Source organism: Mesoplodon bidens (genome assembly GCF_964165515.1).
Source record: "Mesoplodon bidens genome assembly, chromosome: 15".
Classification (NCBI taxonomy): Eukaryota; Metazoa; Chordata; class Mammalia; order Artiodactyla; family Ziphiidae; genus Mesoplodon; species Mesoplodon bidens.
In genome coordinates, this window is record NC_138171.1 from 961,876 (window position 1) to 972,623 (window position 10,748).

A 10,748-nucleotide genomic window follows, 5' to 3' on the forward strand; every position below is an offset into this window, starting at 1 on the left:
CGGCCGAGCCCTGTCCCAGCCCCAGCCAGGCACCCCCTGCCAGCTCCACCCCCGCCAGCTCTTTACCCCTCCGTCCCCCAGGGGCACAGCTGGGGGCTCTAAAGCCCGGGCAGTACCCACGCAGCAGCAGCAGACACGCCAAGGCCAGGCCGGGCGCCCCAGGAGCTCACCTGCATGTGGTTACTCTCCTGCTTCTTCACCTCAGGATGGATACACAGCTGCTCCCGGGAGCCCAGCACGCACACTCGGGGCCTGGTGGAGGAGACGGTTGGGGGGCCCAAGGATCAGAGGGCGGGGCCCCCAGCGCCGTCCAGCGGCAGGAGCCACGTGGCTGCACCCAAAGCCCAGGGAAGCCTGGCTCACACGCCCGCCGGGCAGCCAGAGGGAGTGGCTGGGTCGGCTCGAGAGGGGCTTTCACGTGGCACGGCCCGCTGAGTCAGTGTCCAGGGCGAGGCCGAGAGACTGGGGCAGGCCTTGGGGAGACCTTGCCACCTGCATGCTCCCTCTCGTGGGAGGCCGGCGGGGAGGGGACACCAACTCTCCTGCAGCAGTGCTGGGGGGGTCCAACACGGGGCAGGGCCTCCCCCGCGCAGCTGCCCTGACCCACACCCACAGCTGACACCCCGATGGCTGCGAGGAGCTCAGGGTATGAGCCTGAGGTCAGGGCGGCAGCCCCACAGCCAGAGCACGGCGTGTCCCCAGGGTGGGGTCCAGGCAGAACACCCCCGTGACCCCGAGGCAGGGGTGGACGCCGCCTGACCCACCGGTAGGAGGTGTTCCGGAGCTCACTGATGACCTGAGTGAGCTGCGAGTGGGTCCTGGAGGCGTAAATGATCTTTGGGACGTCCGCGTAGCACGCTGCCCGGCACAAGGGAACAGGACAGGTCACGGCCCACGTGTGCAGTTAACCCGGGGCACTCAGCTAACTCGGCCCGGGGACAGCTAAGCATCGGATGCCCGATGCTCGCTACATGAAGGAGTGCAGTGGGTCTCTGCAGGGTCCTCATTTGGCCATAAGGCTCTGACCCTAGGTTTACAGCCAGGACGGCAAGAAATGACGTGGCAGCTACAACCCTCCTTCCTTCCCCGCCTCCCAGCCCGGGGCCAGGAGAGAGGCAAAAAGGGGCATCACCTGGGACATCTCCTTCCAGGGCAGCATTCCCCCAGGACGCCAAGGCGCGGTCAAGGAAGAGTTCCCCTGACACCCTCTCGGCAATTCTGCGGGCAGAGACTGCGTCTCGGAGGTGCTCTCGCCAGGCCAGCGTGCTGCAGAGGAGACACAGCGTCTTCCCCGTGCCCGTGGGGCTCTCCAGAACGCCGTTCACTTTCTAAATGGGGTGGGGAACAGGGTCACGGGGAAGCAGGGGCAGGCTCCACAGGCCACACAGCCCACCGGAGACAAGCCCTGCAGCCCCGGGGCAGCTCTGGCCCCACTCAGCGGGGGACGTAAAGTGCCGCAGGACCTCTCCACTCTCAAACCAAAAGCTGTAGATCAAACCAGGTCTCGTTAGAAAACAATTTACAGAGCATTACCCAAAATACCACGGTATTTTTCAGCCTAATATAAATAGGAAGATGACTAATTAGGTGTCAAGCACCAGAAAAGGAGTTTGATTCTGTGATTCTGGATCCAAGCAGTTACACTACCTGAATGGAATCTGACGGTCTACATAGCTCTCAGCCGGTAGCCTGAGTGGAAACCTGGGCAGACACAGGCATGTCTGCAAAGCTGTCCCCAGCTGCCGCAGGAATGGGAATATGGCCCCAGCTACAGAGGCGGCCCTCAAGGGCTGGGGGCTTGGGCAGGGTACAAGAGGGCATGCCCAGAAACCCAGCAGAAAGCAAGCTGCACCCCCTGAGGTTTAACGACCTCCCCTAACGAGGGCTGGGCACCACCTGTCCCTCTGTGTGGAAATACTTCCTCCAGGCCCTCAGCTGGCCGCTCCTCATCGCTTGGCCTCAGCTCACATTCCACCTGCGCAGAGAGGCCCCCAAGGCGCTCTTAAGCCTATCACCTTATGTCTTTTCTTTACAGCACTCCTCACCGTCTAGAATTATGCTTTTTGTTTGTTTAGCATCTCTCCTACCCCGCCTAAAACATGAGCCCTATTTATGGTCGACTCCCACGTCCAGAAGGGTAGCGTCACCAGTAGGACTGGCCAGAGTAAACAGGACGTACATTAGGTCTTGCTGAGGCTCTACCCACTCTGACCCATCCCCCGGTTACAAGCCCCTCAGTCTGCAGCCTCACCTTCTGCAGACACTCCAAGACCTTGCTCATGTACTCCTCTTGGCATTTGTATGGCTGGAAAGGGAAATCCACTGTGACACCATTCAGGGTTATCTTGGGCATACTGGCCTACTCCCGGTCTCGGGCGGACACAGAGGTTGGCTGAAACGCAGGCTGTGTGGGTCTGCGAGACAAACCCCCCTCCGAACATCTCAGGGTCTCAGCCGCTCCAGGTAAGTTATGCCAGCCTGTGCCGCTGGGACACGTTCTCCACGGGAGCCCCTATGGCAGAGACGACAATGACAAGACTGTTTGTAGCGACCCTTTCCCGAGCGCCAAGCCACTTCACCAGTCCCCTCAGGCAGTGCCTCCGCAGACAGGTCCGAAGGCGAGCCTCTAACATCCTGTCACAAGGAGCTCGGAGAGGTGTCGGCCCTGCCTTGTTCTCCCGCCCCATGCAGCTCCACGTGCTCCACCCTCAATAACATTGTATTGACCTCCGCCAGAGCTTGAGGGGCCACAGTTCCCAGCGGAGCCCCCCCAGCCTGGGCCGGTCGGGACCCCCCGCCCCTGCGGCTCCCAACCCTCCGCTCCACGGGCCAGCCCCATCCCTCCCAGGTGGGCAGCGAAAGAGCACGTGTGCTGCTCTGACCTGGGACGCGAATCCGTGGGGCGCCCAGCAAACCAGTCAGCCTCCCGAGGCCTGGTTTCGCCTGGATACTCGGACTAACAGCCCGCGCTCCTAAACCCCGCCGGGCCGCCCTTCCCGCGGGCCCGGCCCCCTCCACGAGCGCGGAGCCGGGCACTACGCGCCCCACAATGCAGCGCGCCAAAATCGCCAGCGCGCGGCCCGAGGGCTGCGCGGGGCCTGCCGGGAGTTGCACTTGCGGAAGCCGCCGCTTGGGCACAGGTTCCGGTGCCAGGGTCTCCGCGGGGAGCCTTCCACGACCGGGATCTCCAAGACTTCGCACCAGTCCGTCCGACTCACCCCCACCGCGTCCTCGGCAGGCAGCCGGTCCGACCTTGCGGGCTTAGGCGCGCAGTCATCCCTGAACGCGCTGCACTTCCGCCCCCAATTCCGGTCCGCTGCGCAGTGCTCCGGCCGGAAACTGGTCCCCTCCCTCGGGGTCCGCGCTCTGCTGGCGCGCAGCGTTCCACGTCCCACCCGCCCCTTCCATTGACCCTGAATCCGGTGACCGGCACCTCCTCGTCCGGGGGCACGAACCTGGGGTCCCGCCGTCTCCTCCCTCCCCACCAGGGTCTCCATTCCACTTCCCCCCTGGGCCAAGCCCCCTCGGACAACTGCCCGGACAACAGCACAAGCCTTCTAACAGGTTTCCTGTGGTTCCCCTCTTCTCGAAAGACCCAGAGGTCTTTTTAAGCCTCGAGTCTGAGCTGATCACTCTCCCTAAATTTCGCAAATGGCTGCTCCTTGCCCATGACTCGGCTCCTGAGGGCCTCACCAGCTCCTCTCCTTACTGTTCTCTGGGTCCAGCCGCTTTTCCAGTCAATGTCCCCCACTGGTCAGGGCGGGACCTCTGAATCCCCAGCACCGAGCACCAGCTGGCAGTCAACAGGGAGGTTCCAGGGGTCTGCACAGCTCTGTGTGGTCAGAAGTGTTTGTCTATGGACGTCCCTGGTGCCGCAGTGGTTGAGACTCTGCAATCGCAATGCAGGGTGCCCAGGTTCCATCCCTGATCCAGGGAACTAGAACCCACATGCATGCTGCAACTAAGAGTTCACATTCCACAACTAAGGAGCCCATGAGACGCAACTAAGACCCAGTGCAACCAAATAAATGAATATTTTTTTAAAAAAGAAGTGTTTGTCTAGGTGACCCCAGCCTGCCCCAAAGAGCACCAGGAAGAAACGGACGCTGAAGTGACAACCCACAGTCAGCTGGCAAGGCTGATGTGAAAGGGTCTCGTGGGCTGTTCAATGTCCAGATGTTTTCCCACTGATGGCACTTGAATGCCACGTGAGTGTCTAGGCTGATGTGCGTGAGGTCATGCTTGGGGAAGCCCCTGGCACACACTGGCATCCACCCACACCCACTTGTTGCAGTGAGGGGACAGTAGAGTGTCTATCTCAGCAGGGAGCTTGGAGAAGAGGAGACCCGGCCACGCACTTGCTGAGTGCTCACTAGGCACACATTTCAGTACCATCCATGCAGGCATTAACACGGTTGTTATTCCAACGACCCCTGAGATAAGTGCTTTTATGACCCACTCCTTACAGGTGACGAAAGGAAGCACAGGGTGGGTGGCTAGTAGATTTCCCAAAGACGGCAGCAAGTCCCAGAGCCAGGGGTCCCACTCTTCACCTCCACACCCACCGTCTTCTGAAAGTAACGACATTTCCCCCATAAAAGTCCAAGGAAGGGAAGTCCAGGACCCAGAGACTTGGCAAACTCCTGGGCCAGAAATGGAGCTGAGGACCCTGGTCACACGTTGTGCACAGGGACTCCTGCCCAGGCTCCTATTAATTATAACACATAAATGCTGCGGTACTGGGTCCTGAGAGGTGAGCAGAAGGGGAAAAGAAGGCTGGCCATAGCAAGCCCACTCGGCAGGCACAGCGATCTCGATCAAGTCAACGAACTTGCACTGAGCGTCTGCTCTGCCAGGCTTTGTGGGACTCCCACGGTGGACCAGACCCCATGTGGACCACAGGACAGATGTTAACCAGTCACACGCTTGCTGTGTGTGCACACAGGGGTCCTGGGCCCTCCTCATCTTTCTGTGTGTTCCCGAGGTTTTCCAGAGATCTAGATCTGGCTCTAGGACTTCATTGCTTGTGGAGTCAGCATTTCTCTTGGCCTCGGTGGCTCCGTCCCTAAAATGGGAATAACGCTCCATCTGCCTGACTTCCCATCCCCATCACCAAAGAGGTGACATGGTCACTGCGGGAACAGCTCTGCCTTTGGGGGTATCAACCAAAACCCTGAGTCTGGCAGGGGGAGGGGCAGGACGCCACCGACTCACCAAGTGTGCACATCTCTCCTACACCACCTGGGGACTGACACCATTGTCTCATCTCACACCCGAGAAATGGAGGCCCAGAGAGGTCAGAAACTCGCCCTCAGTCACACAGCAAGTAGATGTCAGAGCTGGGATTGGCTCCAGTCTCCGTCTCGCTCCAAAGCCTTTGTTCTAGGCCTCTTCACATCAATTTACCCTCTTCTCTGCCTCAGGAGCTGCTCTCGGATGCCCCTGGAGGCCTTCCAGACCAGCCCCAACCCTCACCATCCATGACTCGCTTTGTCCTCAGCACAAGCCTGGGCGCACAGAAGGCACCTCCCAGCCTCCACTGGCCTCAGTGAAGAGCTCTCCTACCCCACTTTGATGTTGAGGCCTATCGCCCCCTGCTGCACCCACCCTGGGGAATTGGGGGCTGTTTCCGCCATCCCCCCGAGAGTGCACAAAGCCAAGTTGGCGGGGCACCGGCTCCAAGTGGTGAGCGGTGGGAGGATGGGCAACGGGTTGCAGCGCTCAGCTCTGCGTCCCAGGCTGATCTCTCCCCTCCCATCATCCCCTCCCATCATCCCCTCCCATCATCCCCTCCCTCTGACGGCTGCAGCCTGTGCAACAGCCAGGCGCTTTCTCTCTCTCTCTCTCTCTCCCTCCCTCTCCCCGCTGCTCCCGCCTCCTGCCCTCCCTTGCCCCCTCCCCTCCCCGACACTGCAGCATTCGCCGACTGCAGCTCCAGCCACCGCCCGCGCCTCTCCGGCCTCCGCAACCCCACCGCCGCCAGCACCATGGCCAGCACCGTGTCCGGTAGGCACCGGGGCCTCGGGAGTCCTGGGGCGGCGGATCTGAGCAGAGGCTATTGTCTGGCCTCGCCCACCGCTGGGCCGATTACGGAGTGTTTTCCCATCTCGGACCCCACGCTCTGCAAGGGCGCGGGCGCTCTCCGGGCGGAACCCGCAGGAGACGGGGTTCAGGGCCGCCGGGTGGGGAGACCCGGTGCCCATAAGGCAGGGATTGCGGCGCCGGCCTAACGGACTTGGGCCACAGAGCAGGGGCTCCGCTCGGGGTGGGGGCATCGGTGCGGGGGTGCCCTTGCCCCTTGGGGCGCCGCTGTACCAGGCCGGGAGCGACTGCCTCAGGATGGCTCCGAGAACCCTGGGTGGGCGCGCTCGCGGGATGCGGGCAGGGTCCCTGGAGGCGCCCGGCGACCGCAGACCCGGGTCGGACCGCGCCTTCTCGGGGGTCAGAGGGAGGAGCGCGGGACCCTTTGCAGGAGTCCCAGCCCGGGGCCGGCGGGGCCCAGGCTCTCCCTGCGCCAACGGAGGGGCCGGGGGACGGGAGGGGGCGCTGCGAGAAGACGGGAAACGGAAACCTGAGCCGAGCCGCGCCCGCACCTCGCGTCGCCGCCCCCTCCCCTCGCCGCCGCGGGCTCGGGACCACCCTCTGTGACACGGTGCCACCCGCCCCGGTCGAAAAAGCCACCGCCCTTTACACTGCGGGTTTGGATGGGGGATGGGCTGCCGCTGTTTCCGAGACTTTCTAGGATGGGGGCGTCTGCCCCTCCCTCCCCCTCCGCTCCACCTCCCCAGCTGCAGACCACCGCCCTCAACGGCAATGACCCTCTCCTCCCGGGCCTGCAGCAGGCGCGGAGCTGCCGCGGAGGGGCGGGCACCGGGCGAGGCGGGAAACGCGGGACAGATACTGGACGCGGGAGTGCTGCCAGGCGACCCCCGGCGCAAGGACGCGGGGGTCGCTCTCCCCAGGAACGCTCTGCCCAGTCTGCCTTTCCCAGGACGGGCTTCACCTTTGCACTCGGTGCCCGAGATGGCTAGGCGGGCGGGCGGCCGCCCGCCCCCCGTCACCTCGCCCACCCTTCCGTCCGCCCTGGGGGCGGCTCTCTGCAATCCCCTCTCCCCCGCTAGTTCGACTCTCTCCGCAGCGCCGCTTCTGCCTGAGGCGCCAGAGCTCCGCCCACCCACGTGTGCAACGCCCTGACCCCGCCCCTCAGGGCCGGGGGTTCTGGCCCCCAGTGACTTCTGCAGGAGCCTGGCAGGGGACCACGTGCGTTACTGACCACACCCCCCCAAATCCATCTGGGGGGTCTTATCCATCTGGACTTCATACGCCCCCTGCCCTCTCCCTGACATCCCCAGAGATACTGGGACCAGCAGGTGAGGGTCGCCAGTGCTGCCCCAGTCCCACACGGGGGCAGGTCTGTGCCTCCTCATTCACCATCTGTGCCTGAGCTGGGGGACAGTGGGCAGCCACTCCTGGGAGCATTTATCAGCTTTTCACCCCGTTGGTAAAACCCCTGCACAACAGGCCTCCTTCTCATCCTCTGACATGAGCAGACTGAGGTTAGGCGCTGGAGGGCCACAGACGAAGCCACACCATCGTTGGCCGTCAGGGCTTGGGCCCAGACCCCCCGACCTTAGAGTTTCCTGGCACCAGACCCTCTTCTTGGCCAGAGTTTGGGGCACTGCTGACCCATGCTTTTTCCCAGGATTGTTCTGGGTGTCCAAGTTACCCCTGGTGTCAAGAAGGAGACCATGGGACTTCCCTGGTGGCACAGCGGTTAAGAACCCACCTGCCAATGCAGGAGACACGGGTTCGATCCCTGGTCCGGGAAGATCCCACGTGCCGCGGAGCAACTAAGCCCGTGCGCCACAACTACTGAGCCCACACGCCACAACTACTGAAGCCCGCATGCCCAGAGCCCGTGCTCTGCAACAAGAGAAGCCACCGCAATGATGAGAAGCCTGTGCACCACAACGAAGAGTAGCCCTTACTCGCAGCAACTAGAGAAAGCCCGCGTGCAACAGCGAAGGCCCAACGCAGCCAAAAAAAAAAAATTTTTTTTTAAGAAAAAAGAAAGGAGACCATGAGTGCAATTGGTCAGTTTTGTCCAGCGTGGCCAGCAAAGACATACTGCAGTGCCAGCTGGAGAACTGCTCATAGCTGACATCACGTGGGGCTGGGCCTTTCATGTTCTGTCATCAGCACTGCCCTCTATAGAGTGCAGCCCGTGTGTACACACACCTGTGCTCACCTGCAGCTTCTCCCGGCCATAGCAGTTTGATAGGAGAGAGGTCTGGCCCAGAAGTGGCTACATGACAGCGCCGGTAACTGTGGCCAAAATTGGTGTAAGTGAACCAGCTGTGGCTTCTCTCTGAAAACACATCTTTGATTGGAGCAGACTTTCGTGCCTCAGTGGCCTTGAAGTGTCACCTCTGCTCTGGTCTGTGGTCGCTGCAGGATTGCTCTTAGCCTCATCTTTGTGCATAGATTGGAAAGCTTTGCCCCTGCCTCTCCCTTGAGTGCCTCCTGATGGGCCACGTTCTGAGGACACTGCGTCTTGGTGTCCTTCCCAGGTGCTCAGCTCTTCAGGCACTTTTGTAGACGTGCTCGTGTTCATCTCCTCATGCAACTCTGGCAAGCTGCAAGGCCTTGCACCTGCTACGTAGACTCTCAGGGGCTCACTCTCCCCATCTGGGTGACCGTGATAGCGACAGCACCTCCCCTAGGCTTGTTCTGAGGGTGGAATGAGCTGTTTCAGGACACGGTGCTTGGCCTGGGGCCTGGCAAGAGGTGAGTGCCCAGTCCGTGCCAGGCAGCATGACTGCTGTAGCCACACTTCCCAGAGAAAGGTGAATTCTGCTGTCACCCCCTGCCATGCTGGGCTCCCGACTCTGACAAGTGAGAAAGGGGCAGCCTGGGTGGCAACAAGCCCCATCTGTGAGGAGGCAGTTAGCAGCAGCCTCCAGGGCCCTTTTAGGGGTGAGCGGGAATCTGTGGGGCCCCTTCCCTCCTAGTTCTGGAAGACCTCCCCCACCCACCATGGGGCTCCCAACAGGAAAGTGCAGAGGCCTCGGCTCGTGACAGGGCTGCCATGCTGGCATGCTGTGTGACTTTGGGGGTGCCACTTGCCCTCTCTGCACCTCCTTCTCCTCTGTAGAAATGAGGCTGATGAGGGAGTCTGTCTGGGCTGGCTGGTCTTGAGAGTCAGTTTGGAGGAAGGGTGTGATGTGCCCACCCCATCCCCCTTGAGCACGATTATTGTTGTTACCAGGTGCTCTAGGCTGATCTGGTGCCTTCTAACTCTTGCTCTTCTGAGATGTCATCATCCAAAAGGCCAATATGCATTTTTGCATGTTTAACATTTACTATAAAGGGGGGATCAAAGCAATCCAGTTCATGGTAGAGATTTGTTTTTAATGACTTTCTGAAGTCAGTGATGGGGAAGGAAGAGAGGGTCCTGGTGAGGAGAGAAAAGGGAGGGCGTGCCTCAAGGCCCCACTTCCTGGCTGGAGCTATGTCTGTGGAGAGCTCTGGGCCTCCACCTCTTCCCTCTGCAACGAGAGGAACTTTAAGCCCCTCCGGCTCTGAAGATACAGCCATACCCTCCCGTCTTGCACGTGGCTGGGCCCAGCCCTGACCTCCAACCCCGGTGCAGGCTGCCCCCTGCTCACTCTCTCCAAATTTGCCAGTTCCCCACCCACCATGCAGTCCCCTCTGACCTGCAGCCAGACCACAGCGCAGGCCTCACTCCCAAGCCCCCTCCTGGGGAGGCGCCCCTTCCTACTGGGCTTCTTGAGGAAGGGTCTTCTGAGAAGGAAGGTCCTCAAAGGCCACCAACCCAGGGGGTCTCCACAACCCCCAGACGCCAAGCTGCGTCCCCGTTTGCAGCCGCGGGACATAGTCCTTCACTTCCCAGTTGGACACTTGTCCGCTGGGCAGAGCCATGACCTCGGAGACTCTGACCTCGGTCTCGAGCCCCCAGCCCTCTCCCCTCTCGCCTGCCTCACACCTGCCCAAGCTCCCCCTCCTGCCCCTGAATTGCCACCAGCCCCCCTCCAGGCTGAGGTGTCAGTTGCCTGGAAGGGAGCCCCTGGCATTTGTCTGTAAAATCCTCTGTTATTAATCTGCAGCCCTTTTCCTGGGAAAATCTCAGGCTTGAGGCAGAGAGGGCCTTGAGCAGCTGTGAGGCCCCAGGTTCCTGGCCTGTAAGGTGAACTCTTTCGGAGGTTTTAACGCGGGATGAGAAAGGACTCTCTGAAAGGTCAGGGTAGGGGGCTGGTGTTTGTTGCCAGAGTGGTGGGTGCTGGCAGGGTTAGACCGAGGCCCCGCCTCCCTGGCCTCTGACCAGACTCCCTCTCACTTTCTGGCCCACCTTCCCTTCTGAGCACAGGCCTGGCTACCTCCCCAGCTTCTCCAGGTGTCCAAACATCTCCTGCTCTGCTGCTCCTGGACAGCTGCTCTGCCCAGTCCTGCCTCCTCTACCTCCCAGGCACACGTCCTGGGAGGTACCCCTCAGCCTCCTTTCTAAAGTTAACTTTTAATGACATAAGTAATACGTGAGTAGATTCTGCCTGTGAAAAAGCAAACTCGACAGGTCAGGCCAAAATCCCCTTTGAGGCCTACCCCTACCTGGCCCTCCCTCCCACACTGCTGAGCCAGTGACCAAGTCATGTGTCTTTGCCCTGCTTCTCCTCCAAGACCCCAAAGGCTCTCCCTGCTGCTTGCTCAGGATCCCTCTGCTCCCGTCACAA

General features: G+C 61.2%; 1 protein-coding gene across 6 annotated transcripts in view; it reads right to left on the reverse strand.

Moving 5' to 3' along the window:
• Window positions 1–3,299, reverse strand: part of RTEL1 (regulator of telomere elongation helicase 1) — a 28,006-nt gene extending 24,707 nt beyond the window's left edge. For 5 of the 6 annotated variants that reach the window (XM_081255881.1, XM_081255882.1, XM_081255880.1 and 2 more), the window contains exons 1-5: window positions 3,219–3,299; window positions 2,252–2,512; window positions 1,133–1,328; window positions 765–858; window positions 171–252 (exon numbers count right to left, since the gene is read on the reverse strand). In XM_081255881.1, the coding sequence (XP_081112007.1) occupies window positions 171–252; window positions 765–858; window positions 1,133–1,328; window positions 2,252–2,353 (474 nt within the window). In that variant the 5' untranslated portion in view covers window positions 2,354–2,512; window positions 3,219–3,299. The other variant, XM_081255879.1, reaches the window with a different exon arrangement.
• Between the last annotated feature and the right edge of the window lie 7,449 nt (window positions 3,300–10,748).